Here is a 21,087-nt window from a genome sequence, read left to right as displayed (position 1 = left end):
ATTCTGAAGGACTATACTAACATCACATTGGGCAAACCAAACCATCCTTTAGCCAAAGAATAATTTTATTTATTACCAAAGAGACCACATCATTCTGACAGAGGAGCATTCAGGAAAGACCTTACAGCATCTTAAGTCTGAGAAATCATCTGACCTTAGTTCCTAGTTCTACCTGACCCTCTTTCTAATACATTTTCTCCTATATCCCATTTTTTAATAAATCCTTTAGCTTTAATCTAAGAACTTTGTGGTTATGGCCTACCCCATCTAAGGCCAAGCAGAGACTGCTCCCTAAAGATTCTGAAGAGCTGCAGCAGGGATAAACTGCATTACTGTTGGATAGGAAGTGTCAAACTCCCTTCCTGTCAAATTTCTATATATACCAATAAGAAGTCACTTCCTCATCAGGACAGGGACTGTAGATTATTCATCTTAAAGGAGCTTGGTGCCTAGCAAGAGAGAGTTTCTCCTATCTCTCTGCTAGCCTGGGTGCTGGATCCTTGAATCATTTATATTCAGTTTCAAGACAAGCCCTGGTACTGTGATAATTAGATTAAGTCTACACTCCCCATCTTTAGATTTAATCACCAAAGGTGAGAACACCTCTAATTCTGGGAGGTCCATAACCCATGTGTGCTAGAGTGGATGATGAATCAGAATCAACTGACCCACTCCCTAGGCAGTACTATGAGAATAGCCTATTGTGATTGGGCATGCAAATTATAAGGGAGGAACAGGAAGTGATGCATAAGTGACCCCTTTAAAAGGAGAAGGTCCTCAGTCAGCAAGGGTCTTTGGTGGAAGAGAGCATCTGGGGAAGTACCTTCTCTGGTTCATGGAGGAGTGTTGGAATGCTGAGACTCTTGTGGAACCTCTGACTGCTTCCCTCTGAATTGTCACTTGGGTAAGTTAGGCTGACTCTCTTTCTCTTCCCTTGGAGATTCTGGAGGCTCTAGCCTCAAGGAGGCCTCTCTTCTTGGAGGAGGCCTTCTGGTTAGAAGCCTTGTTTAATTAACTCTGTGCCCCTCTGCTGGGGCCTCTAAATTCCTACCTGGTTCGGGCCTCTGGTCCGGGCCAGAGTTTCTCTCTCTCAATTTCCCTACCTTCAACCTTCCTAATTGTAAATAAACTTGCATAAAAGTCAATTTTGACTTGAGATTATTCTTTATTGAGGATTGATAATAGTTCAATCCTCTGGCAATCATCTTCTAATATATTGAACCCATAAAACCCCCTTTTCCCCCTTCCAGTACCGGCCCATACCTTCCTCACTATTGCTAGCTCCTCCTTCTATTATTATTACTAGCTATAGCCCCTTATTCATTACATGCCTCAACTATAAAATAGAGTTCTTAATAACACCTACCTCCCAGGGTTGTTATAAATATGAGATATTTGTGAAACATCTAACACAGGGCCTGAAACATAGTGGCAATTAATACTTGTTCTCTTCCCTCATTCCTCTAAAGTTTATGCTTTAGGAAGAGTATTTTTGGCAGCTAAGTGGAAGACGATGGTTGCGGCCCTATGCTCTGAAGGAGTCAACAGGAATAATAATAAATAAAAATAATGTGGAAGACAAATTAGGAAGGGTAAGAGATTGAAGGTAAATTACAATTAGGAAAAACTGTATAGTAGTCTAGATGACAGCTAATAATTAAGATTGTAGAGGGGCAGATGGGTAGCTCAGTGGATTGAGAGTCAGGCCTAGAGACAGGAGGTCCTAGGTTCAAATATGGCCTCAGACACTTCCTAGCTGTGTGACCCTGGGCAAGTCACTTGACCCCCATTGCCCATCCTTACCATTCTTCCACCTAGGAGCCAATACACAGAAGTTAAGTGTTTAAAAAAAAAAGATTTAAAAAAAAAAAAGATAGTAGCAATGTGAATGGAGAGAAGAGGAAGGATGTAGATGGTATATAAATTACAAGATTTCACAACTTAGTGAATACTAGGCACAAGTGACAAGAAAGAGTTGAAAAAAATTCCAATACTACAAATCTAAATAACTAGAAAGTTGGTGTTATATGAGGCTGCATTCAACAAAAATCTAGAGAAACCATAGGCTTAGGGTAAGGGAAAATAATTTTGCTAAAGCAAAACTAAGATTGAAAATGTTAATGTATTTCTTCCTAGTAAAAACAAAATTGAATTAAAACATTTCCCAGCATATGTCATTTATACTTACAACTGGCACTGATCTCCTTTTATTCCTTTAGTTGTACAGAAACATTTTCCTGTGTGCATATGGCAAATATTTGCATGACCGCTGCATGTACAAGCTAAAAAAAAGAGTGAGAGAGAAGAATGGATTTGTCATAAATATATACATTGCAGAATGTGTAGTTATGGTAACAATGCTTCGGTTATGTATAAAGCTATATGGTCGTTATCATTATGGTCATAATTACTTAGCACTCAAACATATACATTATTTAATTATACTTTAATTAATATATATTATTAAATATCTAATACAAAAATATTTTGGAACTGCTATAGTTTTGATTCAATATTTAGGGAATTTTATTAGTAGTGTATGTGTAAAATAAGCAACAATTTCCCATCCATATGTTGTTCCCCGAATGTTCTCAAATTCCCAAATGAAATTCAATTTGTAAGGGATGTAATTCATTTTATGAAATGTATATAGATATAAATATATGTATATAATGTGTGTGTTTTTCATGTGATAGTTTCATCCTAAGTCTAACTAGACTTTTACAGGCCAGCATCTAGTCACATAAGAATCAAAGTACTTTATTAAATATATTTATACAAAAGATTTGTATCAAATAAAGCAATAATATTGAATAAATATAATTCAATATTAACTTTTTGCCAGACAGGAGTGGCTTTCCCCCCAGCAGAATATGAGCTCCTTGAATGAACATACTTTGTTTTTGCTTTTCTTTGAATCCCATTACTTATAATAGCATCAGATATATAGTAACAGCTTAATATATATATTTTTAACTAATAGGAAATTCAAGACATTTTTAAATCCATTTTTAAAAATTTTGACAAATTCTCCAATTGTCAAGTGCCATTGTATAAACACTACTTCAAATTGCTAAAATTATATTCTTAGAACACTGGTTGCACAATGTCATTTGACTGCTCTAAAAGATAAAATAACTCCCTATCCCCTCTCGAATAAACTACAAACTCCTCATTTTGACATTTAAAACCCTTTATAATCTGACTTGAGCTCTGTATATGGAATGAAAAGAATTCTAGTTATGACCAGACATTAGATGCAGAATGGGGAATAATGTTTAATAAAACTAGAGAGGTAGATGGGGGCCAGGTTGAGCTTTAAATAACATGCAATACTTTAAATGACAGAACTCATTTTCATCCTAGAAATAAAAAGGAACCCCTGCAAATTTGCTGAGTAGGAGGGAGGATAAGATCAAATCTGTGCTTTAGGAAGCAGCCATATGAATATTATGTTGGAGAGTGGGAAAGACTTAAGGCATTAAGACAAATTAGGTTGATAAAGAAATTATCCATGTAAGAAGAAATAAGAGCTCAAAGTGGGGCAATGGTTCTGAAATTGGAGAAAAGAGAATATTTATGAGAACTGTGGCTAGAGAAACAATGAGATTTGGCATCTAAATAGATATGTGGGGTGAATGAGAATAAACAGTTAAAGATAGTACCAAAATTGAAGACCTAAGAGAAAAATGGTGGTATCATTAACAACAACGGGAAAATGATGAAAAAAAAAAGATGGGCTTGTGGTATTGCAGCTCAAAAGCTATAATTATAGATCTGAAAGTTATCTTCCTCTCTCCATTTTCCTTCATGAATTTACAAAGAGAGGATATTAATTCCCTCCTTACTAGAGAATAGCACAGAAGTGCAATATTTCCTTCCTTCACCATATTCAAGAGAATTATTTTTAGTATTTTGGCTCTAAAGAAAGAAATGAGCTTAATGTATGGAATGAATCTCTATCAAATATATGAAGGATATTTGATAAAAAAAATATGCTGAAATCCTTACCTGCATTTTTTCTAAATGCTTTGAAGTTACACTACCAAGATTAAATAATTCACACAAAGATGCAAATAAATGTTAACAGCTTCATACAAATATAAGGTATTTTTGTTAGCTGACTTTCACAAAAACATTTTCTCAGATTAATGAGCATATACAAATATATTCTCTTGCCTTATATACCAAGACTTTAAGAATAATTTTAGGAAAAACAATGTTCTTTTGATAACTTGACTAAAGTCTTTCTAAAGAATTTAAAATTATTTTATTGAAATTAGTTTATTTTTATTATTGTTTTAATAATATTTTCCCCTATTACATGAAAAAATAACTTTTTAAAACTAGTTCAAAATAGCACTTCAGGGGCCAAACACTTGGACCTCAGCTATATTAAGGTAAAGAGCAAAACTAGGAAATAGTGCTATCATGGAATGGAGGAGAGAAAAACATGATAGTTGTCCTCAAATGCTAAGGTACTATCATATAGTAAAGTGATTCGTTTATTTAGCATAGCTCTAACAAAAAAGATCTTTCATAACTGGGTAGGAGCTATAGGGAGAAAGACTTCAGCTCAATATAAGGAAATAAAAAAATTATCAGTCAATAAAGTTTATCAACCAACCAAAGTGCAAATTTATTCAGAGCATACTAGATACTATGCTAAGCAACAGATATTCAGACACAAAAAAATAAAATAATTCCTACTCCAAAATTTTAAATAAAAATAGGTTGATGCCAGAATGTAAAAGGCTTCAAGAGTCAAACTAAGGAGTTTATAGTTTAAATTCAAGTTAATTACAGAGCCACTGGGATTTATTGAGTCATGTATGATTTAAATAGATAAGAATTTAAAGAAAATAACTTCATTAACTTTGTGGAGCATATATTGAAATGGATTGAATTTCAGGGGAGAAATGAACTCTCAATACATCAGTCTGGATGTATCATTTACATAGAAATGGTAACTAAATCCATGGGAGCTAATGATGTTATGAAGGAGAAAGGACCAAAGAGAAGAAAAGTGGGCCTAGACTGAGTCTTGAGGAATAGTCACAGTAGCGGGCATGATTTGGATGATAAGTCAACAAAGCACAATGGGAAGGACTAATCAGAGAAGGAGGCAGAGAACCAGAGAGAACAATATCATGAAAACTCAAATAAGTGGGAATATTTAGTAGGAGAGGGTTCTTAATAAGAACAAAGGCTTTAGAAAGCTCAAGAAGTTTCTTGATCAGGAATTGGAAGAGAAGAAGATGGTAAGTCAGGTTCTGAATTCATTGAAAAATAAGAAACTAGATATAGACTAATACCTCACACTTTTACTATATATCTTTATTATATGTGTATATTACATCATATGGATAGATATATGATTTAGACATAAAGGGTAATCACTTAATCACATTAGAGGAGCATAGAATATGAATAGGAGAGCATAGAATGTGAATTCTATCTTGGACCTATTGATAAGGAAAGAATTTATTATTAAACAAGAAATAAATAGCATTATGACATATAAAATGGATAATTTTGATCATATTAAATTTAAAAGGGTTCACACAAGCAAATCAATGCAAGCAAGATTAGAAGGAAAGCAGAAAATTGCGAAAAATATTTTTTACAGCAAGCAACTCTGATAAAGACCTCATTTCTCAAATATTTGTAAGAATACAAATCATTCTCCAGGTAATAAATTCTCAAAGTATATTAACAAACTATTTTCAGATGAAGAAATCAAAGGTATCTATAGTCATATAAAAATGTTCTAAATCACTACTGATTAGAGAAATGTAAAGTAAAATAACTTTGCTGGACCACCTAACACCTTTTAGATTGGCATCACATATAACGGAAAAGGAAAATGATAAATGTTAGGGAAGATGTGAGGAAACTGGGACACTAATGTGCTATTGGTGGAGTTATGAACTGATCCAACCATTCTGCGTAGCCATTTTAAACTATGCCCAAAGGGTTTTAAAACAGTGAAAACCCTTTGTTTGATCCTGCAATATCACTACCAGGTCTGTATTCTAAAAAGTTTTTTTTTAAAGGTTAGGAAAGGTTCTATTCATACAAAAATGTTTATAACAGCTTCTTTTGTGGTGGCGAAGAAATGCAAATTGAGAGAAAGTCCTTAAGTTGGGGAATGACTGAATAAGTTGTGGTATGTGGTTGTAACACAATACTGTTGAGCTATAAGAAATGATGAACAGGACAATTTCAGAAAAACATGGAAAGACGTATATGAACTGATGGAAAGTGAAGTGAGCAGAACCAGAAGAACATAGGACACAATAAGAGCAATATTGTACAACAATCAATTGTGAATGACTTGGCTCATCTCAATGATACAAAGAACCACGACAATTCCAAAGGACTCATGATGAAAAAATGCTATCCACCTCCAGAGAAAGAACTGATGAGTCTGAAAGTTAAAGCATACTATTTTTTACTTTATTTTCTTTATTGGTCATATATGTGTGTGTGTGTGTATTTTTATTCCACAACATGACCTAAATAGAAATATGTTTTGCATGATTGCACAATTATAACCTAATCAGTGATGGATGAACTACGGCCTGTAGGCCAAATGTGGCCCCCTGAAATTTTCTATCATGCCACAAGACATTATTCCTAATCTGATTAATACAATGTATAGGATACAATACAATGAAACTTTGAAAGAGTTGCCTTAGAAACAGACTTATAGATGAGCATTTCCTTTCCTTTGGATCCTTCTTTAAAAAGTTTGCCCATCACTGACCTAGATCAAATTTTTTGCCATCTTAGGGAAAAAGAAGAGAGAAGAAGAAAGGGAGCTATGGAGAGATTTGGAAATAAAAATTTTAGAAAACAAATTTTAAAAAATATTTACATGTAATTAGGAAAAAATAACATATATTAAAAAGAATGCTCCACTAAAAATGAGATAAATGCAAATATAAATATAAGATAAGAAACTCCATTTCTTTTTAAAACTTCATTATGTATGTAAAGATGGGATTTTGTGCAGGGGGGATGGGACAAAAAGAGCCAGAGAAGGAGTTGTGAAGAGTTGCAGACATTTACTGACAGCTGAGATCAGAGAGAATTCTGGGAAATTCTCCAGAGGAGGAAAGAGAAGAGAGGTCTTCAGTGGAGGACTGGGAGGAGAGAGGAGGACATCCCAGCTCAGACCAAAAAGGGCTTTAAAAGACTGCCTACCCTTTGATTCAGCCATACCACTGCTGGGTTTATACCCCAGAGAGATAATAGGGAAAAAGACTTGTACAAAAATATTTATAGCCGTGCTCTTTGTGGTTGCAAAAAAATGGAAAATAAGAGAATGTCCTTCGATTGGGGAATGACTGAAAAAATTGTGGTATCTATTGGTGATGGTATACTATTGTGCTCAAAGGAATAATAAACTGGAGGAATTCCATGTGAACTAGAAAGACCTCCAGGAACTGATGTAGAGAGAAAGGAGAAGAACCAGAACATTGTACACAGAGACTGATATACTGTAGCACAATTGAATGTAATGGACTTCTGTACTAGCAGCAATGCAATGATCCAGGACAATTCTGAGGGACTTATGAGAAAGAACACTGTCCACATCCAGAGAAAGAACTGTGGGAGCAGAAACACAGAAGAAAAACAACTGCTTGACCACATGAGTCGATGGGGATATGACTAAGGATATAGACTCTAAACGATCACCCTAGTGCTAATATCAATAACATGGAAATAGGTCTTGATCAATGACACATATTAAACCCAGTGGAATTGCAGGTCAGCTACAGGAGGAGGGTGGGAAGAGGTAAGGGAAAGAATATGAATCATGTAACCCTGGAAAAGTTTTCATAATTAATCAATAAAATAAAAAAATAAATCCTTAAAAATAAATAAATAAATAAACGAATTTGCACCTACTGAGGACTACCTCTAAAAGGCACAACAACATAAGTGAGGAGAAAATGGATATCACAAATGACTGTAAAGCTGACATAAGCTGCCTCTAACAAGCAGGCCAAATATTCACTATGACAGTTCTTAATGAGGTAGCTAGGAATCACAAGAAGATTTATCTTCCCAAGTTCAAATCTGGCCTCAGAAACTAACTATGTGACCCAGGGAAGTTTCTTAACCTTGTTTGCCTCAGATTCCTCATCTATAAATGAGATAGAAAAAGAAATGCAAACCATTTCAGTATCATTGCCAATAAAACCTCAAATGGGATCACAAAGTTGCAAATGATTGAATAACAATGAAGACTTTTTGAATAAAGCAAGTCAAGTCTTTTCAAAAGTAAATCTGTAGAGATGACTATGAAGAGAAGACAGTATATATTTATTCCAAGTGCCACTTTTAGTTACTTTAATAATGAACTTTTTTAAACCAATACTAATTTTCTGCTATAACCTGTAATAATTACTGTCTTCTTGACATCTCCATCTGGATAAGCCAGAAGTATCTAAAATTCAACAGATCCCAAACCAAACTCATCGTCTTGCTAAAGAATGTCAATCTGTCACCCTATTCAATATCTGAAGTCTATCACTAATGCCACAAACCATCTCCTTCCTCATGGAATCTTAGTTTTCCTTCAAGTTCAAATCAACTACTCCCTCCTACACGAGGCTATTCCCTATTTTCTCAGTTGGTAATGTTTCCACTTACATAGCAAATTATATTAAATTGTCTATATATAGATTTGTCTGTGTAAAGACTATATCCTCTCAACAGAACATAAGTTCTTTAAAAGCAAGCACTGTATCCTTGCTGTCTGTATGCTCAAAGTGATTTATATAATAGGTATTTAATTAATTAATTAAGCATTTATTAAAAATTTACTGTGTGCAGAGCACTGGGAAAACAAATAGAAAAGTGAAATAATTTCTCCTCTCTAAAGGTATTCACAAAGGGAAGAAAACATATATAAAAGCTTTCAACTGAAAATCAGATGGAAAGGTCCTATGGTCTTTGAGGGGTAGCAGCAAAGTATATGGTAATATTTCTCTAAAATTATTTCCACTGATGAAATCCAATTTATCCTGTTGAATCTTATAATAGAGCCAAAGTCTTTGGTAAGAAGAACTTTATATTCTGGGTATTTAATACAGTTATAAAGTTATAAAGCTGCAACTCCACAGGAGCTACCTCTCAAGTTGACAGCTAAGTGTACTAAACTGGTAGTATGGCAGTTCCAAGGCACTTTATGTTCAGGGTCCTGAGTGATCTCCATCTTTGTCTGAAGATAGATAATGATTTATGAAGTAGCAGAGGTTTGATTTGCCTAGCCCATGCTTACTCCCATCTGCCTCTCAGAGTACCCTGCTGCTTTACTAGTCTGGTATAAATTTTCATGAAATGCTTACTTAATAAATTTTGTTTTGTTGTGTCCTCCATGCCTAAACAATGCCTGGTACATGGTCACTACTTAGTAAATGATTTTGAATTGATTAAATGTTGAATGGAATATAATTAAGTAAAATTGATTATAATAATGTCAGCATCAGAAGACATATGCAACATTATGCTCCCAAAGTCCCTAACCTCTCTATTGAGAGGAGGGAAGTTTAATTTTGATTTATTTTTTCCCACTATTCTCTATGAATCCCAAATCTCAGGGTAAACTTAGGGACCCAGTAGTAAACTAAAGAGTCCAGTTTTGCTGAATCAGAGGACTCATGAAGTGGGAAAATGTAGGAGAATAAGACTAGAAAAAAAGTATGTTGGGACCATGTTGAGAAAAATCTTGAAACCAAATGAATCAATTTGCAATTTATACTGTAAGCATTTGGAACAATTGGGTAAAAAGCTGTTTTTAAAACTGATATCTGAAATCAGGTAAAGTACAGATCAGAGGAGGTAAGGAATGGAGTCAACAAGGCCAACTCCATTATGTTATTATGCTATAATGGGTCACTTCTTATATCATATCAGATGGTGGAATATCTGAATTAAAATAGTGGCAGTGGATGAGGAAAAGACAAAGTACAGGCCTGTAGACTGAGAAGGTAGAATCTGTTCTTTATACTCTCTCTCCATGACCTCTGGGTACCATTCAATCCCTTTCCATTCAATTATTATGTCTAAAGGTTTTTCCTTAAAAATTACTTATATTTTTATATCTTTGTTTTTTACTTCCTAGATTTCCTTTGACATCACTCTGTGTAAATGGAATTAGTTCCAGCCCATTACTAGTTAGACTCCTACTTAACCTAGGCATAGAAATGATGTCACCCTCACCTTCCTTAGTGGGAGGGGAGATGAGTTACCCACACGTGACAATAAGTAACAAATCAAGAACAAGGGACTGCCCTTTGGGCAGTCCAAATCAATGTAGAGACTGCCATTTGTCCATTTGAATTAGTGGTGGACCCACGGGAAGTGATGAAAGACACTATCTCTTTAAGTAAGTTGGTTACTTCCTGTGGAGGCAGTTCCCGCTCTGCACTTGGTGCTGAAGGATCTCTCCTGAGACCACAGAATGCTTACACTCTTTATTGTCACGTGGGTAAGTTAGGCTGACTTCCTTGGCCTACCTAGGTCTCTTCTAAACTCTGCCTTAAGATAGGCACAAGCCTATCTGGTTGCTGGGCCTTGTGGCTTGCAGCTTCATTTATTTAGCCTTTTAACCTTCTCTCTCGTCCAGGCCTGGCCTGGACTAGCCTTTCCCTTTCTCTTTATTCCTATACTTTTACCTTCCTGATTGTAAATAAACTTGCCTCAACTCGATGCTGACTTGGGTCTGATTTAATTTCGGAATCAATCTGAACTGTTGATTCCTGGCGGCCACGTTTTAAATATATATCTATAAAATACCTAAATTTCCCTCTTACAACTCATCTCTTTCCCAGAAAGTCTTCCCTTATGACACGTTTTCTTAAAGAAGAGAAAAAAATTAGCAAAACCTATCAATTCATTGTAAATTTTAACATTATATATTCAGAGACTTCAACTCTGCAAAGATAATGGGAGAGATGTCTTCCTATATCTCTTCATTTGGGCCAAGATTATTCATTTTATTATTTATTTTGAATACTCATTTCAATAATTGTAATTTTGCAACATTATTTTTTTTTGTTCTAAGGTAGTGGTTCTTTCTATTTATATTGTAGTCATTTTGCATATTGTTTTCTTGATTCTGCTTTCTTCACTTTGTATTGAATATAGTATTATATTACATTCATGTACCATAAATGTATAAAAATATATGTTCGTCTCAATCTAAACTTTAAATTTATCACCTCTGTTGGTCCTCTGGAATCATGAATGGTCATTGTATTGATCATAATTCTTATAGCCTTCAAAATTCTTTATTTCAAGAATACTGTTATTTTGTTAAATCTTTTGGATTGTTCCTGTGATTCTATCTTAGTTAATAAAATTTCTCAAAATAATTCACTTTTATGTTACTGATGTTTGGAGAGAGACATTATTTTATATTTAATGTTCTTTCTTATTATATCCTCTCAATCAATACCCTTTTGTAAAGCTAACTAAAAGATAATGCATAATATACCTAAAAGGTCTCATAAGGAACAATATTAGAATATTCATGCCTGAAACTTCAGGAGAGACTGTAATGCAGGGTTTTCTCATTGCACTATTAGCCTCCGCTAAGTTGTCAATTACCTTGGATGGAATGTTGGCATGGCATATGCCATGTGCCAGCTGCCCAACTGGCAGTTGAGCTGAGACTATAAAAGCCCCTGGAAACCAAACCCTGGGTTGTGTTTTCCACTGACTTCACCCTGATCACCTACTTACCCCTGACCTTCCCCCTGGGCCCTGGGTGGTAAAGGGTGGTGAAGGGTGGTGAAGGGTGATAAAGGGTAGTGGAATCATGGGTAGAAAAATAGGATAGCCTAGATATTAGGTCCCTTTTTCAAGAGCAACCCAACATCTATTTCCTTTTTGACTGATTAGCTACAGGATCAAATTAGTTTCTAACCAGAGACAGCTTAGCTCTGGCGGAGCCAGCCCTCGCCTGCCGAGACCTTCTTACGACCTTAGCCAGCACCAGTCAGCTGACCATAGCAACAGTTTAGTAACACCAAAGCCCTCTTACCTAGGCCATTCCTTCCCCAGTTTCAGTAAATCCCTTGGCCTTTATTCAGAGAATCTTGTGATTATTCCTAAACCACCAAGGCTAAGGAGATTAGGGAAGAGGAGAGAATACTGAGCAGTTTGAGGTTCAGTTGAGGTTGAACCTAACCTCCATTGCTGGGCAGGAAGTTGTAGTATACAGAATTTGGGGTTATAGTTTTTCTAGCTTTGGCTGAGTTCCAAAAAGCTGTTAGAGGTTTTAGAATCTTGAGGAGAGGCAGTTGACTGGATCTTCCGTGAAGGGAGGAAGTCAATGATCGAGCTCTTAGATTATCTAGCTTCAATATTGAAATTTAGCCTAGCATTGATAGATTTACTTAAGAAATTATTATTTTAGATAGACCCTTTATATCTTCCTTTCCTAATACCACCCTGCCTTCCCTCCCTTACCTTAGTGGCTGTGGAGTTTATAAGGAGAGTAATTAGAGAGGAGTTAAATCTGTGAAGAGTTATCTAATTGACAGCATTATTTATAATTTAATCAAATCATCATTTATTTTCTTTTAGAAGAGTTATCTAATTGACAGCATTATTTATAATTTAATCAAATTTATTTATAATTTAATCAAATCATCATTTATTTTCTTTTAGATAGCATTTTGTAAAACTGAGTGAGGCAGGTCCTTACTTAGATTCCATCTTTACTTCCCTTCCCCCACCTGAGGTTTCTGAGATAACTGATAGGGCTTTCCTTTAATCCACCTTCCTAACCAACATCCTTCAAATAAATAAACCCTTTGTGTTTCAATAGTCATATTTAGTGTAATTTGTCTGTTAGTTAACAAGAGGGAAGAAGAGGGAAAGAGACAACATACTCTGGGTTTAGAGAGAAGCTGGGCATCCATCTTGAAGGAAGGTGTTACTTCAAAATAGGTCCCTTCCTGTGAAATTAACTAAAGCCTATTTGTTAATTTCAGTCTAGTCTGTTTCCCTCAGCTTATGTTTGAGTCTAAGTCCTAGTCTATAAGCCTGCTGCATTAGTTTGTTTAGTTTAACTTCTCTTCTCCCAAAAAGATCTCTGTTTCCCTTCTGTGTTATACTCCTGACTTCAGTCCTATATTACCCTGAATCTCCTTTAATCCCAGCCTACTTGTAGCCTAGTCTATCCACTTACCAAGTCTCCAATCATCCTCCTTTCAATTCCCTTATCCCAAACACCTTTCCTTCAAATTACCCCTATAACAAAGTTCAAGTCCCGACTTCCTGCTGGTCTGCCATCATCCAATAAGAGGCACTTACCCAGCAGGGTGGGGCCGCCCACCACACATCTTAAAGGAGCCTAACAGCCAGCAGTGAAGATTCACTGGGCCCTTAGCTTCCAGGGTTTGAATTTATACCTATACCAAGTTCATTGCCAACTGAGGTTGCTCAACCTTGATAACATCCAACCCCGATCTCCTGCTAGTCTGGTTACCAGCTCGAGGCCCTTTAGTGACTTTACCACCCTCATAACAAGACACAATCAAGTGACCTCTGGGGACCCAACCTGCCAATGAAGAGAAGGGAAGGGAATATACATTTGTATAGCATCTACTACATGACAGGCACTGTGTTAAGTACTTTTTATGTATATTGTCTCATTTGTTGTTCACAATAACCTTACAAGGTATGATTACTATCCTAATTTTAGAGTTGAGGAAACTGAAGCAAGCAGAGGTTAGATGACTTGTCCAGGGTCACACAGGTAGTAAGTATTTGAGTCCATATTTGAACTTCAGTCCTCCTAATTTTAGGTGCGGTGCTCTATCTACAATTCCAACAGCTATTTCTGGTGGGAGGATATGATTGGAGAGGGAGTCCAGAGGGGCTGTTATGAAAGGTAAATTTCTAGTCTCTAACACTCCTATTAGATGAAAGCATCCCTAAAATAAATGCAAAATTACTTTGAATGAGAATACTGTTGACCCCCTGTCTTGGAAAAGCCACTTGCTAAACTATAGGCAACATTAATTTGCTAGATGATCAACACTAACTAATAACCAATGAGTACTGCCTTAAAGCATAAATATATAAAAATTTTTAAAAATGCTATTTCAAAAACTAAAATCACCAATGCTATTTTATCAATGTAAAAAGTCACATTCAATCCATTACTTGGAAACTGATTCAATTTTCATACTACATGGCTACATTGACATACCTGTGAACATCATTAAATATTCTCTCAACACTGACAATTTTATGTAGTAATAATTAGTAAATAATAACTAGCAATTATATATTGCATTAAATATAGCAAAGCACTTTACATATGTGAAACCTTTTTATCCTTATAACAGCCTTTTGAGGCTGATGATATTATACCTTTTTATAGATGCAGAAACTGAGACTGAGAGATTAAGTGACTTGGCTAATGTCACAGAACTAGTATTTGAGGCAGGATTTGAACTCAAATCTTCCTAATACCAAGGCCAACTCTTTATCCATGGTACCATTTAGCTCCATATGGGATAAAAGGTACAAAGCTATGAGTTTTCCCATATTAATAATTATGAGTTTTACATGATTTCACAGCAATTTATTTCAAGAAAATAGTCACAAAGACAATTTTCACTACTAATAAGCTTTTTAAACATTCACTAATTACCCTTTTTACATGTTTCACTGAACTTTAGATTTCAATTTCTAACTCTGACCTATTAAAACTATTGTGCATTAATTAAAGAAAGTTAATTTTAAAAATGCTATGTTGTTTTAATTCTTGAAAATTAGCTGATGACATTACATTTGTTATACTCGAGGTTAAGTGATACAATCTGATTTTCATTCACATGATACATCAAAGCAAGTAAATAAAAGCATGTTAAGTTTCATTAATCATTATTTAAGGAAATTCTGTTCATAATGCTGAAAAACCTGAAGCTTCTCTCTATTTTGCACTTTTTAAATTTGGAAATTAGATTTAAAATGTGTTCCCTGTTGCCAAGTTTATGATTCCTCAGAATCCTTTTAGCTGCTCATTAGATCAAAACAAACTATTAAAGAGTGACATCATAAATAAAGTATAACATTTAACATTTTTCCAAAAGTTAATCTATAAAAATATGGAGAAAAGAGGCAGCTGGGTAGCTCAGTGGAGTGAGAGTCAGGCCTAGAGACAGGAAGTCCTAGGTTCAAACCCGGCCTCAGCCACTTCCCAGCTGTGTGAACCTGGGCAAGTCACTTGACCCCCATTGCCCACCCTTACCACTCTTCCAGCTATGAGACAATACACCGAAGTACAAGGGTTTAAAAAAAAAAAAAGACTATCTGCCTTTTGATCCAGCCATAGCACTGCTTGGTTTATACTACAAAGAGATAATAAAGAAAAAGACTTGTACAAAAATATTTATAGCCATGCTCTTTGTGGTTGCAAAAAATTGGAAAATGAGAGAATGTCCTTCGATTGGGTAATGGCTGAACAAATTGTGGTATCTGTTGGTGATGGAATACTATTTTGCTCAAAGGAATAATAAACTAGAGGAATTCCATGTGAATTGGAAAGACCTCCAGGAACTGATGCAGAGTGAAAGCAGCAGAATCATGAGAACATTATACACAGAGACTGATACCCTGTGGTACAATCAAGCATAATGGACTTCTCTACTAGCAGCAATGTAAGAATCAAGAGCAAGGCTGAGGGACTTATGAGAAAGAAAACTAGCCACATTCAGAGGAAGAACTGTGGGAGGAGAAACACAGAGGAAAAAAACTGCTTGAACACATGGGCTGATGGGGATATTATTGGGGATAAAGACACTAAATGATAACTCTAGTCCAACTATCAATAATATGGAATTAAGTCTTAATCAATGATACATGTAAAACCCAGTGGAATTGTGTGTTAGCTAACGTGGGGTTAGGGGGATTTGGGGAGAGGGAAAGAACATGAAATATGTAACTATGGGAAAATACTCAAAATAAAAATAAAAATATAATCAAATAAAAAAATAAAAATGAAAATATGGAGAAAGCTAAACAAGACTAAGTCCAGAATTATCATATGATTATATGATTTGTATAGAGAAAACATACCTATATGTCATGAATATGGATAAAGTTGGAGATTCAAATGATATCCCTTCTACAGAAAAATATATTTAACAGATTGTATAAATTCAAAGCAAAAGTTAAGATTCTCACAAATGCATGAAACTTCTCATTAAGAAGCCTCTGGAGAGTATGTATACTATTCAAGTGCATCACTATTGCTAGAAAAACAACATGGTCTATTGGTGATGGATTAATTCTTTTAATTCACTATGTTAAAGACAACATATTTGTGTGAAATGAAAATAAACATGTATATAACACTTTTATTTTAACAACATAATTAATAATCTTATCTTCTCATCTAGATTGAAAAGCTTAATCACTTTACTGAATATAATGGTTCTCTATTTTATATCTACTTGCTTTATCTTCTCAATTAGAATGTCATTTTTTTATTAACAGGGTTAATATCTTACTTTTTTGGTACAACTCAGAGAATGACTGCATGGAGTAAGGCACTGATTAAACACTTATTTTTATATATTTATCTCTCTAATTTTATTATATGCAACATATGGACCTGAACTATGACCATTCTTTCTTTCTTATAAAAGATTGGCTCCTCAACAAATTTGTCTGGACAACTTTTCAATTTTTCATTTACTTGTGCATAACTGATAAATAAAATTATAACTTTAAATATATTAAATAATATATTATCCTTTTCTCACAACAATGGCATATAGATGACACAATTCTTGTGCTAAGCTTTATCTGGCATTCTAAATATTTACACAAGTATCATAAGAATTATAATAACAATGGGCATTTATATAGATAACACTTTAAAGATTTCAAGATTTTTTATATGCATTAATTCTCCTCTTGTCAGTATGACAACTTTGTAAGGTAAAAACTATTGAAATTATCATTTTAGACATGAAAGAATCAAGAATAAGGTAAGTCACGTATCAGAGGAAGGATATGAGCCCATATCTCTCGTAATTATATAATCACAGACCTAGTGTTGGAGGGGACATTGAGGTTGAGTCTAAGACCACTGTTTTATAAAGAAGGAAAATGAAGTCAGTAGAATTTAAGTGTAATGAAAGGATGATTTCAGAAAAACCTGGAGAGACCTACATGAATTGATTCAAAGTGAAATGAGAAACAGAAGAATATTATACATAGTAACAGTATGTGAATGACTTCGCAATACAGCGATGGAAGACAATCCTCATGAACTTATGGTGAAAAACACCATCTGTCTCTAGAGGGGGAAAATGATGGATTCTGAATATAGACCAAAACATACTATATTTCATTTTCTTAATATTTTTGTCAAGGTTTTTTTCCACAAAAATGACTAATATGGAAAAATGTTTTACTTTATTACATATGTGAAATCTATATCAGATTGTTTGCTGTCTCAGGAAGGAAGGGAGAGAAAGGGAGAAATGGGCTCAAAAATTCTTTAAAAACAAGGTTAATTTTTTTCTTACATGTAACTGAGGGAAAAAATTAAAATTGTTTTAAAAGGGAAGGTCAAGTCACATATGGAGTTTGAGGTGGTGATTGAACCAAGATACCATGTCTGGTTTTCTTTCTAATAAACTACACTGTACCTTAAGTTTTGGCAACACCACTCTCATGAAGACTCTTCAGCTCACTAAAATGGATATATATAGGTACAGAGAAACAAAGAAAAAAGAAACAGCCCCTGAATTCAAAGATCTTACCAACTAGTAGAAAAGATAAACCATAAACACAAAAATCCATGCTCAACGGGTAATAAAAATAACTGAAATACACCTATTACTTCATAATTTATAAAGGATTGAATGTTAGGCCATTTGATCCTCATGATATTTCTGAAGTAGGTAATGGAAATATTTTCATACTCACACATTTAAAAAACTCAAAGAATCAAAGAGTCTAACCAAAATTACACAGTGAGAGAAGTAGGGACTTAAAATCTGATCATCTGATTCTTTTCATAAAGTATTACTTTGAACAAAATATAAAGCAAATTTTGAAATTATAATGATAGAGTTACAAGAGACAAAGGAAATTCAGAGAAGTAAAATATTATTTATGATTGAAGTGATCAAGGGAGAATTCAAGGAGAAAGCAGCATTCAGTCTGAGACTTTAAAAATTGGCAAGCATTTGGATAGTCAGAGCCAGGAAGGAAAGGCCATGCCTGGAGACAGAACAAGGGGTAAGTAATTAGGGGAATGAGGAATAATCCAACTTGAATTAAGTCCATAAAAGGGAAGAATTTAGTAAGCAGAAAAATATATTTGGTTCAAACTATATGGGAAATTGAATGCTAGGGAAAACTTTAGATTCTATTTGGTAAGAAATTGAAGCTACTAAAAATTGTCTCATTTTTCTAAGCCTGTTCCTGAATTACCAATAGAGGAAAATCCTATTTCTCCTGAAATATATAAACAGATGGATATGTCTGAGATAAAGACCCTCCTCTCTGATGTTGTACACCTCCTAACTAAACTTTCATCCCCTCTTCCTTCTCCCGGCCTATGACCAGCCCTAGCTCTCAGAAAACTTCGTCCTCATACATTACCAGTTCCTACCAATACTGCCACAGTAAACATACAAATAACTACAAGGAAATCAAGACTAGAGAGCGATTTTGATTCCTATGATGGCTTTTACCCCTTAAGGTAAGTGTCCACAATAGGACATGATGGGGATATGTGATTATATTAAAACAACGTACGCCTTTTACACCTCAAGATAAAAGGGAATTAAAACAAGATACTCCTACTTATGAAGAAGAACCAATAACAGTATTAAAAAAGATGGATGATACCTTTTTCCACTATGGCCCCTCTTATAAAAATGTAGAAAAATTGCTCCAGGCTTTTCTAACGGAACATAAGAGAAATAAAATTATCTCTCATGTTAACAAAGCCCAAGGACTCAACGCATTACACTGGCCATACAAAGATCCTAAATATCAGTAAAACAACCCCAAAGAATATACATAATTATGTCATGCTAGGGATGCTATTCTCAGATGAATGCGAGAATGCCCCAAAAAGCCACATGCCTGGACCAAATTTAAAGGCCTTACACAATCCAATGAAGAGACACCCTCCCAATTCATGGATAGGCTAATTGAGCTGGGGGGTAGATACACGAACCTTGACATTTCTATTGAAAAGGATATAAGACAATTAAGGGGAAAATTTGTCAATAACTCTCGTAGAGAGGTCTAGGATTACTTTAAACACATTGTCCTAGGTGGCCTGAAATGGATCTTGAGAAGTTGAGGTCTCAACTGTTTTTGTCTCAAAAGATCATAAAGAAAAACAGGGTGAAACTTATGATTTACTGACCAAAATACAGAAGGAAGTAAAATATTTAAGTAATAGAATAGATAAACATGAAATAAGCAAGATACTCAATGAATGGCAATTGCCTCTCTCTAAGAATCTAACTATCGATCCCTTACCTACCATTTCTGTGAGAAGAAGGGCCATACAATGATGAACTGTATGAATTTGTTAAGAATAGTCAGAAATAATACCCAGTTGAATATGATTATAGGAATAATAGTCATAATAATACCTTCAGGAATCTTAACTTTAGGAATGATAAAAATCCTAGAAATATAAATTATTGGGAAGATAACTCATACCAAACAACCCCATAACAATATCTCTTAAGAGGAGCTCACCCCCAAACTACTAAGGGAACTAGTGCCCCTCAGGGAGAGTCCAATCCCAAAGATTATGAAGGTGCGATGAGGGGATGGTGGAGAAGGACCTTGGAATCAAAAAAAAGAAACCTTTGACTTTCCAGACCCTGATGCTTTAACACCAATTGTCCCTATACATCCCCACCCCCTGCAAAGCAATGAACCTTATGTAACTCTGAAAGTTGGAAATTCATATTATAATTGCCTTTTGGATACAGGAACATCTAGATCACTCATGGAGAGTAAACTAGATGAAAACTGTAACTTTATTGGCTCTCAAAAAGTAGTAGGTGTATCTGGAAAACCTCAAAAGGTCCTAAAACTTTCTCCTCACATGGTATGTGTGGGACCCCTAACTGTAGAACATTCATCTCTTTTAATACCTGGATCCCCTATAAATTTTCTGGGAAGAAATCTTTTATGCAAGCTTAGAGCCACAATAACCTGCTCTCCAGATGGCTCTATGTCATTAGAAATACCTGAGGAATATTTAAATTTGCTCCCTGTACTTCTCTCAGAGATCCAGGAGGTGAACGAGCCTCCCACCTTGGGAATACATACTGACATCTCTGAATCTCTTTGGGCCATATCTTCTTCTGATGTAAACCTACTTATTTTCAGCAGTTCCTGTTCAAATTAAGACAAAAGATAGTCCAGCTCCCTCCATTCCTCAATACCCTCTATCAAAAGAAGCAATTGAGGGAATTACCCCAGTAATAAGTTCATTAATTGAACAAGAAATAATAATTCCATGTAATTCAGAATATAATACACCTATTTTACCTGTTAAAAAGCCAAAAACAGGCCCAGATGGAAAAGCCCAATATCAATTTGTCCAAGACCTAAGAGCTGTAAATAATCATGTCATAAAAAGACGTCCTGTGGTTTCAAACCCAAACGCAATAATTTCCTCTATTCCCAGTATAGCCACTTTAGAGTAGTGAAGCTGTGTTCAGCCTTTTTCTTGATTCCTATTCATGAAGATTCAAGAAATATATTTGCTTTTACCTGGAAAGGTTCATAAAACACATGGACTCATTTGCCTCAGGGGTATGTAGAAAGATCTACCCTCTTTGAACAAATTTTGAGCCAAGACACAGATAATATGAAATTTAAAAACAGTAAATTAATTAAATATGTGGATGATTTGCTCTTAGCCTCACCAAATGCCACAGCTTGTCAAGAAGATAGTAAACATCTTCTTTTAGAATTACATAAAAGAGGCCATAAGACCTCAAAAGAAAAGGCTCAGGGGCACCTGGGTAGCTCAGTGGATTGAGAGTCAGGCTT

The 21,087-nt window shown here is 34.9% G+C and overlaps 1 protein-coding gene across 1 annotated transcript in view; it reads right to left on the bottom strand.

The window, feature by feature from the left end:
* The window catches only part of ATRNL1 (attractin like 1), a 1,097,315-nt gene that overhangs the window by 796,980 nt on the left and 279,248 nt on the right, over positions 1-21,087 (bottom strand). The window contains exon 20 of the mRNA XM_044665614.1: positions 2,189-2,282. Coding sequence (XP_044521549.1) covers positions 2,189-2,282 — 94 coding nt within the window. The remainder of the gene's footprint in view (positions 1-2,188; positions 2,283-21,087) is intronic.

The sequence above is a fragment of the Gracilinanus agilis genome, chromosome 2, assembly GCF_016433145.1.
Source record: "Gracilinanus agilis isolate LMUSP501 chromosome 2, AgileGrace, whole genome shotgun sequence".
NCBI lineage: Eukaryota > Metazoa > Chordata > Mammalia > Didelphimorphia > Didelphidae > Gracilinanus > Gracilinanus agilis.
Note: the sequence above shows the minus strand (reverse complement) of the source record. Positions and strands in the feature narration are given on the sequence as shown.